This window comes from Phaethon aethereus, assembly GCF_964289735.1.
Source record: "Phaethon aethereus genome assembly, chromosome: 2".
In the NCBI taxonomy this organism is placed as follows: domain Eukaryota; kingdom Metazoa; phylum Chordata; class Aves; order Phaethontiformes; family Phaethontidae; genus Phaethon; species Phaethon aethereus.
Window position 1 is genome coordinate 56,502,516 of NC_138582.1, and position 17,869 is coordinate 56,520,384.

The following is a 17,869-nucleotide window of genomic DNA, read 5'->3' on the forward strand; positions in this document are numbered from 1 at the left end:
TTCTACCAGATGTCAGACCAAATTCAGCTCATGTTTGCAGCTGCAACCATATTAATTATGAAAGCATTACATGCACTTCACTGGAGTCACATAGGGTTGAATTTGCCTGCACAGTCTATATACCATGTTGTGGATATGAGGCTTCTCAGTGCAAAGGAAATCGCAATTTTTTTACGTTCCTCCTCTGAAGACAATACCTGGACTATCGGTGGCAATACGTGAAGATGACACATGAAATTACATTCAAGGAAAACCTTAGATATTTATAATCTGCGAATACTTTTTTTCGGAAAATTTGAAAACTGCCTTTTACTGTCTTTTCCCCCCTCCTCTCTCACACAGGCTGCAGATTGTAAGAGCAAACAAGCAAACTGAACCACCCAGGGCACAACTTGGCCAGCACGACCATTCACAGGCGCGGGCGACTCCACCACCACCCCGCGATCTGCACTGCCCGGAAGCCTCGTGGTTTCCAACGCAAAGACCAAATTCAGAGGAACCCCTCGGGAGCACCAAAAACTCAACAGGACCAGCAAAGCTCTCGCGCTCGCCCGCCCGCGCCCGCAGAGAAGGGTCCCGAGCTGCCGTGGGAGACATGCGGTTTGGCACTCGGGGTCGGGAAGAGATGAGGCAACGCGCTCTCCTCTGCCATAACCAGGTGCCGGCAACCGTACAAACCTCGGTGGCAGTGGTCTCACCATCGGCTGCGGTATCCGTCTGCTCACTGTCAGTCTATTTGGTGAGACAAGTAACCGGGTCCCAAGAGGAAGGCAGGAATAAAGAATAAACCCAGCGCATCAGTACACGCGGCTCACACGGCGAACTGTTAAAACTCAACATCCCTGCGAGCTGCATTAGCATTGCTTTTCAAACCACGCACAAGTCAAAGAAGCAAAAAAAAAGTGCTATATTAGTAAACAGAACAGACTCAGAGGAAGACTCGAGGCGTACTGTACACAGTATATGGCTTTACTGGAACAAATTTATAAGCCAAACGAAACATTAATGGAAAAGTGTTATTTGAATAGCAATTTTTTTTTTTTAAGAAAGCCAGGTGGCTTTAAAAAAATTGGGGGAAAAAAAGGCTAATATTTTCTAAACAAACTTTTCCTCCCATAATGTTTTTTTAAAAGAAAATTATTCATCAAATTTTTGTTCTAGCCAATATAGGTTAATGTGGCACTTGACCTTTTATCTGGAGGGGGAAAAGATAATTAAAAAAAAAAAAAGGCTACTTTAACAGTCACCTGACTTTCAGCCCCTCATTTGTACAGAAGTTGTTCTTGTCTCCACATCTATACACCATGAGGCTGTCTGCATTACCAAGGAGCTCAAATAACCATACCCCCAGCCCATCTACTGTCTGTCTGTGGAGTAATGGTAAGGCTCAGATCCCACTTGGTTCCAATAAAGAGCAGCTGATATTGTTAACAATAGTAAAAAGAAAGAAAACTGCCATTAAAAGAATCAAAAATACTTCTCATTCCATTTAAGAATATGGATGAAAGCAAGAGAAAAATAAAAGTAACTCCCCCCCCCGCCCCAAACACTTACTATAGGTACAAGTGATAAAAATGAAACAAAGCACAGCATTGCACAGACTGATCTATCCCTGCTTTGCTCGACACTGTGAAGAACATTTTAGTGGATAATGCAAGTGTCGAGATTTAATAAATGGGAGAGTCGAGTGTAGCTCACTACAGGCTGAGAAGAGAGTTCAAATGACTGTTTTTGATGTTTTGCAAGCTTATGAAAAACTATTACGTAAAGTGCTCCCTCCTGCCCCAGACTGGCACATCCAAGTTGTTTTGTCACATCAGTGAAAGCTCTGGTCTTCATTACAGATATTCTGTGGTCCTTATCTAAAGTAACCCAGGCAGGTAATTTAAAGCTAGAACAATACATCTCATCCACAAATCACATCAGGATGAAACAAGAGAAAAAAGCAACCTACTGGTGGATGGAGTATCAGTCTTAACTTTGAATTCCCTATCTTCTGTTATTTTCTGACAACTGCAATGTTTCATAAAACTGCTTTTTTGGATGCTTTTCACTGCTTTGTTCTCTATCATTCCTTCCTTTGAATAATTTGTATGGCTTGTATGACAGGCAGAAGAATAAGGGGGTATTCTGAACTATTTGGTAAGTGCATGAATGCAAGTTATAGGCAATTTTTCAAGCAATAATCACACACTAAGACATCTTTTGTTTTTAAATGAAACTAATGCCAAAATACTCTACCTAGCAGGTCAAATTGCTTTCACTGAAGTGTTAGAAAACTGTTTCTTTATTAAGGAAGATTCTCACATCTTTACAACATTAGAGGTAATTGTGAAGGTATGGCAATAAAAAAAAAAAATCTATGTATTGTCGCTCCTATTTACAAAAATAAAAAGAGGAATTAATGAATCTAGGCATTTATAAGGAGTTAGAAGATTTGCGTCAAGGCACTGTAACATGAGTCTGGCACATAGGGTTCATTTAAGAACCTGAAGTTGGGAACATTAGCAAAAAAATCGATAGAAGTATTAGCTGCTAAGGTATGAACACAGAAGCTAATGAAATCTAAGGGGAGAAATTCTGGCTCTGACTGCACGGGCTGCCTCCAGGCGCACTGCTCAAGGGAGAATGGTGCTCAGCAAGGTATGAGATTGCTTCAGGATACTGGCTGCAGCCTTCTGCATCACTGTGTGCAATCTTTTGTGACTGGGGGTAGAATAAGGTTTCCATTTCTTCCACCACAAATAGGGCATAAAATTCGCTTTATTGCAACACACACGCCTGCTAATAAGCCAATCAACAGCCATGGAGCCGAAGTCAGCATTACTGAGTTACTTGAAATAAAGATCTGGGGTTATTGCAGAGCAGGGAATGGCGAATTACGGCTCAGCAAGGCAGGTTTCCTCTGGAGTGGAGATTGAGAAAGGTCGGGCTCAACTCTGAGACGGGCTGTGGTGCACTGAATGACAGGCAGCTGCTGGTGGGGCTCGCGGGCGGGCGAGGGATGGAGCAGGAACGGAAGGCAGCTATCTCCCGAGATGCTGCGGCTGCACCTCCTCTGACTTGCGACCGTAATTGCTGTGATTTGTTTTGCCAATGTAATGCAGACATGCCCGAGTTTAAAACATATTCACTTTCATGCAATATTTTGGACAAGAAATACCCCCTGGATTAGGCACAAGTCTGTGTTGTCTGCCAGGAAGCACTGCCAGGGTAATCACCCTCGTACAAGAGCGACACTAAAAAGCCTATTTTATACGTTTTTACGCTCAATACTTCCTAACTTTACTAACGAAAAGAAGCGCTCATTTCTCAAAGAGGAACAGACCAATATATTACATAAACACTGCCTCGTTACTGCCTCTGGAGCTGGCACTGTATTAATGCTGTTATTGCTATTAGATTAATCCAAGTGCAGAGCTAATGCAAATTGAGACCGAAGTGCTATCTCAAAATGAGCACACGAAATGAGACAGCAACATTTTGGATGCCTTTTGTCAGAAATTGCACATCATTATTTAGTTGTTAGGCATGACAGAGCCAAAAGCATCTAAAGACAATGTTTTTACAAGAAAAATTGATGCGACTTTTGGCTTTCCATAAAAAGGAAATGAAATCCTGCACCAAGTCTTGCAAAACCAGGAGCAGCAGATCACACAAATGTTTAGATGTGCAAGCTGGTTTATTGAAGACAACTACTGCGATGGCATCGACAAGTGGCCAAAATGGCTTTCTACAAATGGCCAACTGGTCTGCGATTATCTGATCTGGGTTTTTTTTACATACAAAGCAAACCCGTTATTTTGGCATTTGAAGATGAGGGGGGAAGAGGAAAAATGAGGAAAAAATTATCTCATTACTTTATTCTGTCAACAAAGAATAACCAGGCACCAGCAAGAACTGAGATGCCAGTTACTCTGCTGCTTCAGCAAGCAGATTCCTTTCCTTCTTCTGGGTGTATTATCATCTCCACAGCTCCCAGAACCACCGCAGACTCCTCTTCTCCTGCAGCTGGTTCATCTCCCTGTGATAACCCTGCGATAACCACCTGTGGTGGCTTCAGGCATCGGTTTTGGCAGTGCTAATGTACACTGCAAATGGCAAGGCGGCCCACATGGGCATGTTCCCCCAGCTGTAGAACAGCTATCCCAATCTGACCTCTCACTGATACGTTGGATTTAAGCATGGGAAAACAATTTAGTCTGCAGCAGAGATGGGATTAAGGCTGAAAACCCAGATCCAGGTTTCGCTGGACCAGAAAGGCTCTTCTAGACTTGGGCTACAGCTGATAGCCTCTTGCAAAAAGCTGAGTCTACCTGAATTTTGAAGACCCTGAAGTTTGTGAGGGTGCCCATTATTACTGGCTAGCTATTTATATAAATATAATGAATATACATATATATGCGTGCATATATAATTATGCAGGAAATTGTACTTAATTACCATTATTTACGTAACTATTCTAATCCTAATATAAACTGATAGGGGGAAGAAAAAGGTCTCGGTGGGTTTACATACAATACTTCAGGGCTGATCAGTGACAACTTGTTTAGCGCAAGTCACTTTGCATCAGCCTACACAGTTCAAACCAAGCCACTTCCACACAGTGTTGTGCCTAACCCTGGGCCCCAAGCTGCACTCCCAACACGAGGAAAAAAAAAAAAAAAGAAGAAAAAACCCCAACAACCTCTAAACAAAACAAAAAAAACCCCCAAACCACCCCTTCTAACATATCAGCACAGACAGAAATGAGGCTCTGAAAGTAGGACCACTATTGCAGCAATCTAACACTGGTTAGGACTGAAGCACTGAACACGAAAAAGAGTGTGTTCGATGCCGAGGTACACACCTCTTCCTCTGAACTGTCACTCAGGTCATTGGCAAGTGAGGCACTCAAGGAGGCCGCCTTGGGCTCCAGGTAGCAGAGGCACATAGCCAGAGGAAAGGAGAGAGTGAGGGCGTATGGCACTGAGAAAGAGGCAGAGAGCAGAAAGAAAAAAATGAAGAGGAAGCAAGGCACCAGGGAGGGGGAGCAGATGGGAAGGTAGTGCTGCACGCTGGCAGGCAGGAGGTTGGTTTCAGAGAGGTTAGGGAGCGACAGGTAGCCGTCGTCATCCAGGAGGGAAGGAAATGACTCTGGAAGTTGCAAGGAGAAGGAAAACAGCGTTCCGCCTTTGCCGGCTTTTTGCTTATAGCCGAAAGCCACGTCTTGCTCAGCGGAGCAAACTCGCCCCTTTCTGTCAGAGTCCGGCTCCAGCTCGCCGCGCTTTGGAGCGCTCTCTCTGGGCACCTCACAGCCTAAAGGCTTGGTTCGAGCGCTCTCCTTGCATCTCCTGCGAAGCTTTGCTGAAGATACAGGGGGGCCAGGCTGCGAGGATGGCGAGGGGTGGTGGGAGTCAGTGCCAAGCAAAGATGGCTGGTGACAGAGAGAGAGCAGCAAACAAGGCGCAAAAGCAAAAGGACAAAAAGAAAACTGTCATTAGTCAATTTAGTTCTGTGATGATAAATAACATATATATATATATAAAAATTATAAACAGTATTTTAACACCACAGCTTTCCACTGAGTTAAATGGTGGACACTGCTATGCCCCACACCACAGGTATTAGTGAATCAGGGTTACAGCTTACAAAAGGCAACTTCTTGATTCAGCATTTGTCTAGTCATCTGCAGCAGGGGATTTATGTAAAAATCTTCATGGCCACATGTGGAGTTTCAGGTGCTGCCAGTTTCCACTTAGTGTCACACTGGCTGCAGATCATAAGGAGTTTTCATACATGAAGTATATGGAGACCAACAAAGAAACGAGGGGACATATTTCTAATGCCAACACTGCCCGTGGCAGCACTCCTGCAGTTAGGAGGAGACCCAGTGGGGGCCAGATGCTTCCCATCTATGCCTTGGACATCCTCAGCAGTAATAATTAAAACCCCAAAGATTTTAAAACTCTATGTGCCCAAATTCCTCCGTTAAAGTATTTAAAAAAAAAAAAAAAAACTAGGTCCTAAACCTACATAATATATATCCTGGTTTGGGGGGCCATAAATCCAGTCGTCAGCTGTCACCAATGGAAAAAACTGCACGAGCTCGATACCTACCCCAGCAGCCAGCTCCTCGGCACAGCGCCCATCACCGCGCAGGCTGGCCTCCGCCGGGCATCCCCACAGCCCTGCCCTCACCTTTGCCCACCGCAAGCCGGAGCGGGCAGCACCGGGGGGCTGGCCCCCTCCCAGCCACAGGCTCTGCCGCCCCCCTTGGCTGCGCCCCACGGCTTTGGCAGCACGCTGAAAGAAGGGAGGTGAGGGCTTTGGCTAGGCAGACCCTGTGCTCTCTCGCTGGGGATTCGAAGGGGGGCCGACCAGAGAGGTGTCCGCGCTTCAGGCAGCCACGTCTCCTCATAGTCTAAAAGTGATTCTTTAGCCACAGCAAAGAGGCAAAAATGCACCCGATGCTTTTGCTACACATTTTACCGCAATGCAAAGAATGTCAGCTACCAACAAGCAGGATTTGCTTTGATACGCCACTTGTAGGGCATTTAACCAGTCTTTAAGGTCATTCAGGGACAAAAAATTGGTAGGGAGGTGATTCAGCAGGAGGGGTGCTCATGACTAGCTGACCGTCACCTAACATGCTCTCTGTGGCCAGCCACGGCTGCTCTTTAGAAGGAGAACAACCACCATTGCCACCGAAATACCCCAGTACAACAGACCTGTCATGATGCTGATGGCTCGGAGGCATTTTGGCCAAATTCAACCAGGCGCACTTAGCTGAAGTGGCACACTGGCTCCGTGACCAAACCCTAAGTGCCTGAGCTGCTCCATCCACCATGCATCTCCTCGATGAGCTACAAAAGGCTTTTCAACCCCACTGCCACTCCTAGCTCCCAAGCGCAAAATGACTTCAAAGCCAAAACAGCATCTGCCTGCACAAGCTGGTGCCAAATCTAAGCCAACAAGCAGGATCCAAGTTTTAGACACAGGCTGCATGAACTAAGCCTAATCTTTACTAGGTATCTTAATGATAGGAATGGGATTTAAGCCAAATATTTACATGGAAGAGCTCCTTCCCCTCCTCTTTAATATTTTGTTTCTCTCTCTTCTCTAACCAGAACAGTTAAACAATCTATCAGGTCAGGCAATCTGTATTCCCAAATTAAGCAACCAAAACCAAGCCTAACTTCAAACCACTTACAGATGTCTTCTTTATGGGCTTAATGCAGTAAGCTCAAGTCAAAATTTAATGCTGATGACTTAGCATCCTGATGACTCACAGGACTTCATATAAGCTAAATACACAGAACTTCTCTTTATATTGTAAAGGCAAAAAAGCCAAAGTAAATTTATTCTTTGCTAACACAAACTATTCACTTACTGACATCTTTGCAGTGTTAAGATTTAGAATAACTTCTGGTGCATTTGGATAAAACAAAGGAAAAGAGTCTTAGTGGAAAAGTGGAAAACCTACCTGTAAAATTGATATATCCTTAAATAGGAATTTGTTTTAAATTTGCCCTGTGTTTCTTGAGACCCTATTCTATGACAAATGACAAAGCTGTTAGCAGGTCCAGTGGAAGCATATCTCTATAGGCTTACAGAACTGAAGCTCTATTAACAGATGGTTTAAACAAAACCAACCTCTTGAGTAGGGGGTAAAAATCTTTCATTTGTGCATGCTTAAGTACCATCAAAATATTCTCCTAAAAACATTTTTGACTGTTTCTAGCCATATATATAAGGAACAGATGATCTTTGAAACGCAGCTCCATTGACCGAGAGTAACAAACACTTGGAACAGAATTAGTTTCTATGGGATATCTTCTGCGTATTTGATTTTCATCAACGTTTCTGCATGCAGAAACGAATGGAGTTTCAAGAAGACTCCAGATAAGTTTTACAGAGATTATTTTTTTAATACTACAATTACAGTGCACACTTTCAAAAGAAAATCTTCTCTCATCTACAATTTTCAGTAATTCAATTTGTTTCTGACTTTTGGTACCTTAATTGCAACTATTTTTGAGGACTTAATCCTTTAGCTATGTAGCTCATTGTGGCCTTGTATGAAAAGGCTAGAAGTTCAGGTTCTAATATTTGCATGGATGACAGTTTTGTGGGTGTAAAAGTATACATCAAGGTTTTCCCTCATAAATGAAGAGGGTAAATCTTACTTGCTTAGCAAGTGCACTCCACAGTACACTTTTTGAATGATATCCTAGATCCAATATATTTCACATTCTGTTTTCTTCTCCTCAAAGTAAAAGAAACAGGACATTTTACACCCGATCTTTTCTGATTCCATGTTATTTCTCTTCACTAACAATCTCTGAAATTTGGTATCTTCTCTGCCCTCCTGTTTGATTTGCCCCATCTTAGTAACTCAGTAGATATCATGCACAGCCGTGTGTGTATGTGTATGCAGTGGTGGTGGGATTTGAGATGGTGAGGGGTGAATCAAATTTAACAACCAAGCAAAGAATCATCAATAAAAACAGTTTTCTTCAATGCGAAACTTCAAACAAGGGAAGCAAATGCTTTTGTAAGCCAGGAAAAAAGCTTATAATAGTATATTAATACCCAAAAGTTAATAGAGAAAAATGCTTATTGAAATACATGCAAGGAAACAGAGCGTTACGAGAAGTAAATGAGAAAAATACAGTAGTTTAAAGCACAGAGAACACAAGAACTGTTTTGTTGCCTTGTCAAAAAATAGAAAACATGATGCCCATACTAAAGTCAAAATATGACCGAAGACCAAAGGAGCAAAACGTGCACTGCTACTCTCTTTTTGAGTATTTCCTAAAGAGCTCTTGAATGCTACGTAAAAAACACTGTGCTGACTGTTAAACAGATTTCAAAAAAACAGTCTGAGGCAGGAACTAACTTTTACAATGTCATATGAAATGTGAAAGGACTATAAAAAATATTGATTCAAGACACATATATACACGTACATACAGCCATGTAGATTCCGGTTTCCTCTCATGGAACTAGGCATCTCCTCCCATCCTCCCTAATAATTCTGTGTTTCTCCAAGCGCTCTCCAGGCAGGTCAGTTTAATACAAAAACCTCAAAACTCTACCTTGGTGTCATGGCGTATGGCTGAGACCGGGGTGACTTCCTCTGCTCTTTTCTTTTTGCCCTCTTCATCATCTTTCTCTTCTTCTGCCTTCTTCTCTGGAGTCACAGTGGTTATCAAATTGGTCTGAGAGATGCCCTTTGTTGTGGCGTACTGGCCAGTACCAACCTCTGCAGCAGACACAGAATCCTTCATGTACATTTCATGGTTTTCATTCACTGATGCTAAAAGCAAATATTTAAAGAGGGAAAGTCTGAAATAGCTTTTGCCGAGAAGCTGCATAAAATTAAAAAGCTGGGTTAGTAAAACATTTGAGATATTGCCGAAAACACAACCATGTCATGTTTTAGGAAACCAGAAGCATGTGCATACATTTAAATAAACTGTTTACTTGAAATAAAGCTTGTAGCTTTTATATGCATAAACATATATTATGGATGTGTATACACACATTGCTGTAGCTAATGTGTGCATTACACAGTTGTTAAATGTTAGCAAGCCATTGAAAGTGCTACTGTAGTAAAACGATCAGAAAAAAATCAACGCGTTGCCACAGTTATCATCAGGCAAGAAACATAAGGAAAACCAGCTATGACATCAGCCATGGGGGTGGAAGAGATTTTTTTTTTTTTTTTTTTAAATCTCTCAGAAGACAACACCACAGATCAAATGCCCTGTAAGTAATGTTGCTGCATTGTAGGAAATGACAATATTTATGTAACACGGGCTTAATATCTGAGAATCAAGAAATGGGATCTTTCTATTATTCAGTATTAAAGTCTGCCAGTTAAGTGAGCTCATTATCCTAAAAAATTCTGGAAGGTGATGGCATTCAATTCAGTGGACCAAACCAGAATATTTTAGGATTTACATGTGTGGTAATTCAGCGAACTTAAATATATATTAATGGTTTTGAAATAAATAGTAAATTTACTGAAAGAATGTAATCAAAACTAATATATAACCAGACCCTGCACTTGACTATTGTGTAACTAATTTCTAAGTCAACAGGACTATTCAAATTTATAAAGTTATTTGCATCTGTAACAAACGCCAGGGCCAGGATCACAGTGTACACAATGCAGAATACTACAGCCATGTTTGTGTTATAGCAACAACATTAGTGAAGAAATCCTAAGCTTTGATTAAAAAAACCTCTTTTCCCCATTTGTACTTAGGCAAATTAAAATCATAAAAACCTTGCGGAGTCTCACAAACACCGGGGAAAAGCGTTTGAGGTATCGTGTCTCTTGAGAATGAGCTTAGGAGGCGGGAGAAAGCAAAAGGGGTAAAGGGAGACATTTTGTTTAGATGTTACAAACAAAATAACGCAGAAGGATAATTTCTGCTTTGAGACACATGCACAGCAATCAGGTCACCAGTTGCTTGGTAACGAGCAAGCAGCACATCAGAATTAGAAGATTCCAAAATAATTAATGACAAGCAGCACCTTTAGGGGGAGAAAAGAAGTCTTGTCACTAGTACTTTTAAATCAAAGCTTCTCCCCGTCCCCACCACCAGCTATACTCATTGCAATTTGTTTGTGATATTCTGCAGGAGAATTCACCTTTTTTTTTTTTTAAACCTGTAGCAATTCTGAATTTGGTCTCAGTCTTTTTTTCTTAAAAAAAAAAAAAGTACAACCTCTTTTTACTCAGTAGCTGACAACAGTAACAGCTGATGAAGTAGGTGAGACTCTGAACCACGTGCTGGCTTAACCTAAGGGAGCAGTAGAACTGTGACCTCCATGAACCACGGAAAAAGTGAGGAGGAAGGACATACTATTAACCTGCATGTTACTCTCCATCTCACACCTTCAAAAGTAATGTATGGAAAAAGCCTGTTAGCACTCATCCAACTAGGACGTGAGGTAATCGGAAGCAAGTGTTATTACCCAATCCAGGGAAATAATTCATTCATCAATTGTAACACATACTTAAACGAAAAACCTACATAGAAGAAAAAGCCAAATTAAACCAAAACCCAAACAGTTACTCATGCAAACCCTGAAAAAGCGTTGCAGCCGGCAGACCTGGGCGCCCCATCCTTCCCCAGAGCAGGGAAGTGCTTTGCAGGTGTGAGGCCAAGGGGGAGTGAGGCTCCACAAGAGTGGACTCCCAAGGACCTCCTCCAGGCAAACACTTTGTCGGGACGGCAGCAGTACGTTTAGCACAGCGTTCCTCTGCATCCTCCCCTACCCCTGCAGTGAATGTCCAGGTACTCACAGCCTCCACCCAGCCGAAGCTCCAGGAGATGAGATGACAAGAGGTTTACACCTAATCTAAAGCAGTGACCACTGTGATGATAACTTTTGACAAAGGTAATAAAGAGGACCTTACCCCCATCTAAGCTGCGAGACATAGTGTAACGTTTACTAGAAGACCGCTCAAAGTAAGGTGCGGGACGGTCTATGAGGGCGCTGGCTCTTCTCGTCTGGGCCTGCGTCCGGCCGCTGTAGCGAAACTTGGAGCCCAGCGTGAGGAACTTCTTTGGAGGTGCTTCTGGTAGCAGGAGCCTAAAACACACCAAGCAGTGCACATGTTACTCCCCCTCCTCCAAAAATCAGTCCACTGTTTCTCGAAATAAGACGACCGTTGCGTAGCACTCTCCATCGTAACCTGTGCCTCACAGGTCTGCGGCTAAAAGGGAATCAAAGGATGCCCTGCATACTGCATGACAAAACCGCTGAGCTAATGCATCTGAAGAGCTGAGTTCTTCCTAAGGGGCAAGAATCACTCAGTCCCTTCCTGCTTGAAAATCAGACGTATTATTTTCTAATCCCCAAAAATAAAAATAAGGTGCTCTTTGTATCAGGGATACTGATCTGGGCTGAAATACAGCTATATCTCTTATACTTCAAATTTAACATAGTATTGCTACGCTGAGGACAGGGCCAGAACGGATTTCCCATGAATGCAGGGCAGTATTCATTCACAGGGATGCAGACATTTTTCAGGTTAGAGCCTTCCCACCTTCTGTATTTTGGCTATGGGGGTTTGCTGAAGAAGCCACTCTCCTGCTATGTAGTTTATGCTTTAGACATTGATTTTCCATTAAAAATCAGAAAACACACCAAAAAATGCACACTCAATTTCTTTTTTGATCTTTTGCTGTTAAGACTGCATTTCATATGGACATAAAGACAGCCTGAACCAATAGCTTTAGGAAAAGAGACACATTCTTCAGTCCTGCCAAACATCTTCAGAGGGTTTTTTAAGCACTGGATGCCCTTTAATGCCATTGAAAATCGCACACTTTTGGGTTCCCATTGCTAAGTATCTCCTTGCTGCCTATCTCAGCACAAACTAATTACAGCATTTATTCCACTACCCCAAACTTTTCTCAGGTCTTCTTAGATGTTAAAAACATAGCTGCAAAAATCCTCAGGAACACAAAAATTACAGCTATGGATTGGGTATTCTGGGTGACCAAAAAAATACACCACCGACTACTGTCTGTATTTTCATTTCTAATTAAATAAAAATATCCTTTTTTTTTAACTCTTGCCCACATCCCCCAGTAACTTTCCATATGTTGTTCTTCCTATACAAGCGTATGTGCAGAAGTGCAGCAGAGTCCTTCGTCTCTTTACAGTGGCTGATAATATCATGGCACAGATAAAGCAAAACGATTAATTGGGACCATATGGTGATTTTAAACATTCAGTATCCATCTGAAATAGTATGAATAATTTGGGTGAAACATTTCACGTTTTTCAGAAGCAATAACCATCCCTTGTCTGCTCAGAGATACCTCGTGATCAAAAAGGCAATTTGGTTCAAAGGGTTTTGCCTCTGCCGACAGAATCGCTCTTTTCTGTTGCGTTTTATGGCACACCTTCAGGAAAAGAAATCCACCTACCTGAAAAATGTATGGTGCTCAACACACACTTTCCATAAGCGCTTTGCAGCACGATGATTTGGCAACTTAAACCCAATAGTGCTTTCAAACTGCTCGAACTAGGTAGGAAAAAAGAAAAAGGATGTGTTTGATGATGGGCATCTATTTTTAGACAGCGTACACAGGTTCATCTTTATTTCCTCCATCTATATAATCTCATTGCAAGGCTGAACGTATATGCTCATGTATATAAACACGTATGTACATATTCTGCAGACTACTGTCTGGGAAGGAAGCTGTGAGCAATCATCAAAGGCAACCTTTGAGGATCATTTTTTGGGGGAAACACACATAATGAGCAAGAGGTTTTTGATGGTGCCAGTGGTGTTTTATACCCTGTAATAACAAAAAGATCAGTTAAGACTTGCGAGACTTGCAAAACTTCACCAGTTTAAACAACAGTGGGAAGCCTGGTAATAGCCTGGAGGGAAGCAATAGGGACTGATCTGGTCTCACACAGCCTTAGATTAAGGAGATTTACAGTGAAAGAACTACAGTTAGTAAATCACAGTGGTTTTTAGCTAATTCATCTCCTGGAGAGGATGAGGAAAACACAGGTAATTGAAAGAGTCGGCTGGGGATACTAAGAGACCTTTGCTAGGTTGTGCTGCAGATTTGCATATTCCAGATGCAAAAGCTGTGCCAGCTACAACTGCCGTAACACGTCGATGGCTACATGCAGATAGCAGAGTAGGTGAAGTAGTGTTGCTGTGACCAGGGAAAGGTAGGCAGAAGGGCCCTTGCAAGGAAGCCTGGTTCCCTACAGGGAGCTGACAGAGGGAAACAAGGCAGGAAACAGCAAAAGAACAAAGACGATACAAGTGACACATGGGATGGTGAATCACATTATCATCGAATGTGATTTGGAAAGAGACTGCATTGATTATTTTGCAGAAGGAACTATGACCTGGCCTAGGATGCTACATACCAAGACCAGCAGAGCTCAGCAGGACTTCAGTGGTGGAGAGCTTGAGTGCAGGCATTGGGAACATCAGTGGCTGTTCTTTGTCATTTATTTCATTTTTTTTTAATCAAACTTAAGACTGGGAAGTGGGTTACTAAAACTGTCTGCTGAGAGGCAGGAGACGTAGGTTTGTGGATTTTAGTTTAGGACTCCAAAAAAGGCTCCGGACCTGGGGCCGGTGGGGTGCCGCAGCAGATCTGCCAGGTCACTTATGAAGCCAGTACTGGAGACACTGGCTCGGGACTCCCAACTGCCACACTGCATTAAGGGAGAAACGCCAGTCCTCATCCAGGTGATTTCTGTCCTGCTATATAGCTCCACCCTCTAAAATGGATATGTGTTTTTCACCTGCCACAGACTGCTTATTGTACAGCACTTAAAATGGAGACACTCCTTTGCCTCTGATGCTCCTGAACTCCTCCTGGGGTTTTTCCTAAAATTTATCATCTTATTTCTGGGTTCGTGCATGCTCAACCCGTGAGGTAGGTATTTGCTACGCATCCAGCTGAGCCACGAGAGGGCACTCACTGTACGAGATTTCACATCACCTTCTCCATAGACAGAACATGAGCTCCTGTGGGTCTGGGAGGCCTAATGCATGTAGCAACCAAAAATGCTGAATGGTGGATGCTTGACTGTTTTTATCAGTCTCCGGATTTCTGCTCCAACTCCAAATGTACTAGTATGATATGCTTATAAAATTTGGCATGGCCTGCCTACATCTCTTAGTGGGTAAGATGAAGAGAAACTAAGTTAATATAGAACATGATGGTGGATGATCAGCACTCCATGAATAAGCAGTATGTTACTTAAAGTCATAAAGTATTCATAATATGGATGAGCTTTTTACATTCAGATGGCCATATTTATTTTTTACATTAGTTGATGGACGTAAACAGAAAAACACTAAAGAAGATTTTACCTGTATTTTAAATAAAGTATTTATCTAATCTGTCCTAAGAAAATCAGCACAAATTAGAAGATATAAATGGGAAGGCATGTTAAAGGCTTGTAAGACATGAAAAATCAATGAATCAATGAGAACATGGTATTTTTGAAAAGGTTCATTCGCTAAAGTGTGTCAGGATGACCTACCTCCCCTGGTCGGATTTTGATATAGAAGTTGTTCCTCTTGTAGGAAATTTTCAGAACCTTTGGCCAGGCAAATCTATTTATTCTGAGTCTGTCTCGATATATTAAGAGACCACTTGCACAAACTCCTAGCATGATTTCCACTCCTTCAGAATCCTGGAAAAGCAAGAAATGCACTTTGTTGAGTATTTCTCTCCTTACATCTGACAGTACTACAGATTCTTGTATACAGTTTCTATCTGAGCTTCGTCTTTTTAATGCATCAGCTGTAGTGACCTGGTTTCTGAGAGCTACCCTACTCATTGACTGTATTCATGAAAGTAATAGTAAGGTTGGGCAGGGTGAGAGAAACTGAGTGTTGCGAATGTGCCCTTGCATTTTAGAAAGACTCCAAAAGGGTGGGAGACTTTTAGACGTTATTAAAAGAATGATATTAGCCACACAGCGAAATTGTATTAACATAATAAAAAAGTGTTATTAGCATAAATACCAGATTGAGAGTAAGCAGGACAGCATACAAATTTACTTCTCTTGGCATCACTTTTCTCCATGACTAAGCCTTGTGAATCCTTAGATAGATTTTTCTTCTGTAGTTTGCTCATCTTGGCTTCAGTTGGTTTGCTAGTTTCTTTAATGCTGTTGTGCCTATGCTCAGTATTTTCACTTTGAAATGACCAGTGGGCAGAAAGTTGGGCATTTGGACCAGAAAGATTCTTTTAAAAACATGCAGCTGTGTGCTATAACCCATTTTTGACAGGGAAGCTACAGGTCAGACACGTTATCACTATAAAAGATTCGGCCACAATCTTATTAGAATATACCCATAAATACGTATTTTTGAAGTAAGAAGTATACACCTCTCTTTCCTTTAGAAGCCTTCAAATAGTCTAAAACCAATCTTCACTGTTTGCTATCACCATTAGACTGTATAATTCTTTTTTTTTCATTTAGCTAAGTATTAATAGTACTTAGCTGGAGAAAAGAAGGATCCATTCTAAAGCACAGAGTTCTTTGGTAATTATTTTAAAATAACTTAAAAGTTACAAAAGTCTGACAACAGAAGCTGTGAAGATGTCACCCTATGACAATCATGAAATGAATTCGTTTTCCTCTGGTTTTCCCAACAAGCCATCTTTTAGGCACACTGTGAAAGTCTGATTACATTTTAAGATGAACACAAAGGCACGCATGGTCTGCCATGGTGCAAAGGCTACAGTAAAGCTTGAAAAAAAAAATTGTTTTAAAATCAGAGACACAACATAGAATTAGTGCCACAAAGTCACTTTAGTGTTAGGGAACACATCAATAGAGGATATATGTTCCAACACTGATGATATCACCTCTTAAAGGTAAATTTTTTTTCTAAATAAGGCTCTCGTGCTATCATTGTCAGGTACTACAAAAGAGACAAAGCTAATTTTTTTCAGTGGACTTCAATTTCACAGTTTCCTATGCAAAGAGTAATGTTTAAATACAGTGAATACATTCTGAAAAAGAAAGTCTCATTGCCAGTAATATCACTGCCTGACAAATGCCTGAAATGCACGCATGCTCACATATGGCACAGAGCTGCAGGTGCAATGGGCTCCTTCTTTTGCTATACTTTCTCAAAAACTCATTGAGAAATGCCCTCTTCCCTCATCCCCATCTTTGCAGCAGATCTAAGTCCATTCACGGCTTCTGTTATTCGTCAGTGTCAGAGATTGCTTTTCAATGTGATACTACTGGTGTAAAATGAAACCTCATTAAAAGAATTTGGCTTTTTTCAGGAGCGATGTCATTGCACGGAACAGAAAACTGATAGCTGTTATGTCCGAAGCACGAGACGTGGAGCTGCACATCCCTGCAACTCTGCATACGAATGGGGGGCTTTATCAGAGTGGTGACAGCCCAGAGGACAAATCTGTCTATCTGAACACATTTTTTATGGTAGCCTTGTGTTGGGTAATTGAGAACTAGTTTTAACAGCAGCTGGCGAGCCCAGCATCTGTTGAATACCTAAGATACTGGCACAGCCTTAATGAATTGACATTTACATAGAGACATCTGCCACGGTGTGACTTCAAACAGGCATCCATAGAGATACTTGTCTCTTTGCCTGATACCATCAGATCTCACTGGCAGACCTAATTAAAGCTAAACATTACTTCTCACACAGAGTCTACTTTTCCCACCTTCAGCTCACTTTCCAAGATTACTGTTGGGTTTCTTAATGCCCAGACAGACCCAATCCAGTCAGCACTGCAACTTTTTAAATTAAGAACCCCACTTCAGAGAGAGATTGGCTTGTCTACCAACTTCTCTTGCTCCTAGTCTTTCCATATGAAAAACAGAAGAGTAAAACTGGATACTAATTAAAAAACAAAACAAAACACCATGGTTATCTCAGGATAACCTATCTTAAATTTCACAGGCTTTCTCCAGTACTCTAAAAAAAATACTTAGGCCTTAATGCTATGCTATGTTAAATTTTCAGTAACAAAGCCTGTAGTGTATTGAGAACAGGAACTCCCTTTGTTGGGGTTTTGCAGATTTCTTTGTGTTGAATAAAGGATGTTGGAAAAAAGCTATTGAGTGACATTCACCAATCCATTTCTATCTCTGCTCCAAATGTGCCTCAAGATTTTGTGCCTATCTGCAAGACACAGGGAAGGCAGCGGCATGCCTCCTGGTAGAGTGCTGCCCATTGAGCCATACCCAGAATTTTCGTTTTTAGTGAAGGCAATTAACAGAACCCAAAAGATTGCCTTGAATTCTGTAACACATATGTGCAGCTCCTATGAAATGCCCCAGACACATGGTTGCAGGCCCTTTCAAGATCTGAGCTGCAAATTTA

The 17,869-nt window shown here is 41.8% G+C and overlaps 1 protein-coding gene across 1 annotated transcript in view; it reads right to left on the minus strand.

Moving 5' to 3' along the window:
* EPB41L3 (erythrocyte membrane protein band 4.1 like 3) overlaps positions 1-17,869 on the minus strand; it is a gene marked incomplete at its 3' end in the record, with an annotated part of 59,031 nt that overhangs the window by 12,675 nt on the left and 28,487 nt on the right. The window contains exons 7-12 of the mRNA XM_081996550.1: positions 15,037-15,189; positions 12,939-13,036; positions 11,417-11,592; positions 9,081-9,301; positions 4,850-5,416; positions 679-732 (exon numbers count right to left, since the gene is read on the minus strand). Of these exons, the coding sequence (XP_081852676.1) occupies positions 679-732; positions 4,850-5,416; positions 9,081-9,301; positions 11,417-11,592; positions 12,939-13,036; positions 15,037-15,189 (1,269 nt within the window). The remainder of the gene's footprint in view (positions 1-678; positions 733-4,849; positions 5,417-9,080; positions 9,302-11,416; positions 11,593-12,938; positions 13,037-15,036; positions 15,190-17,869) is intronic.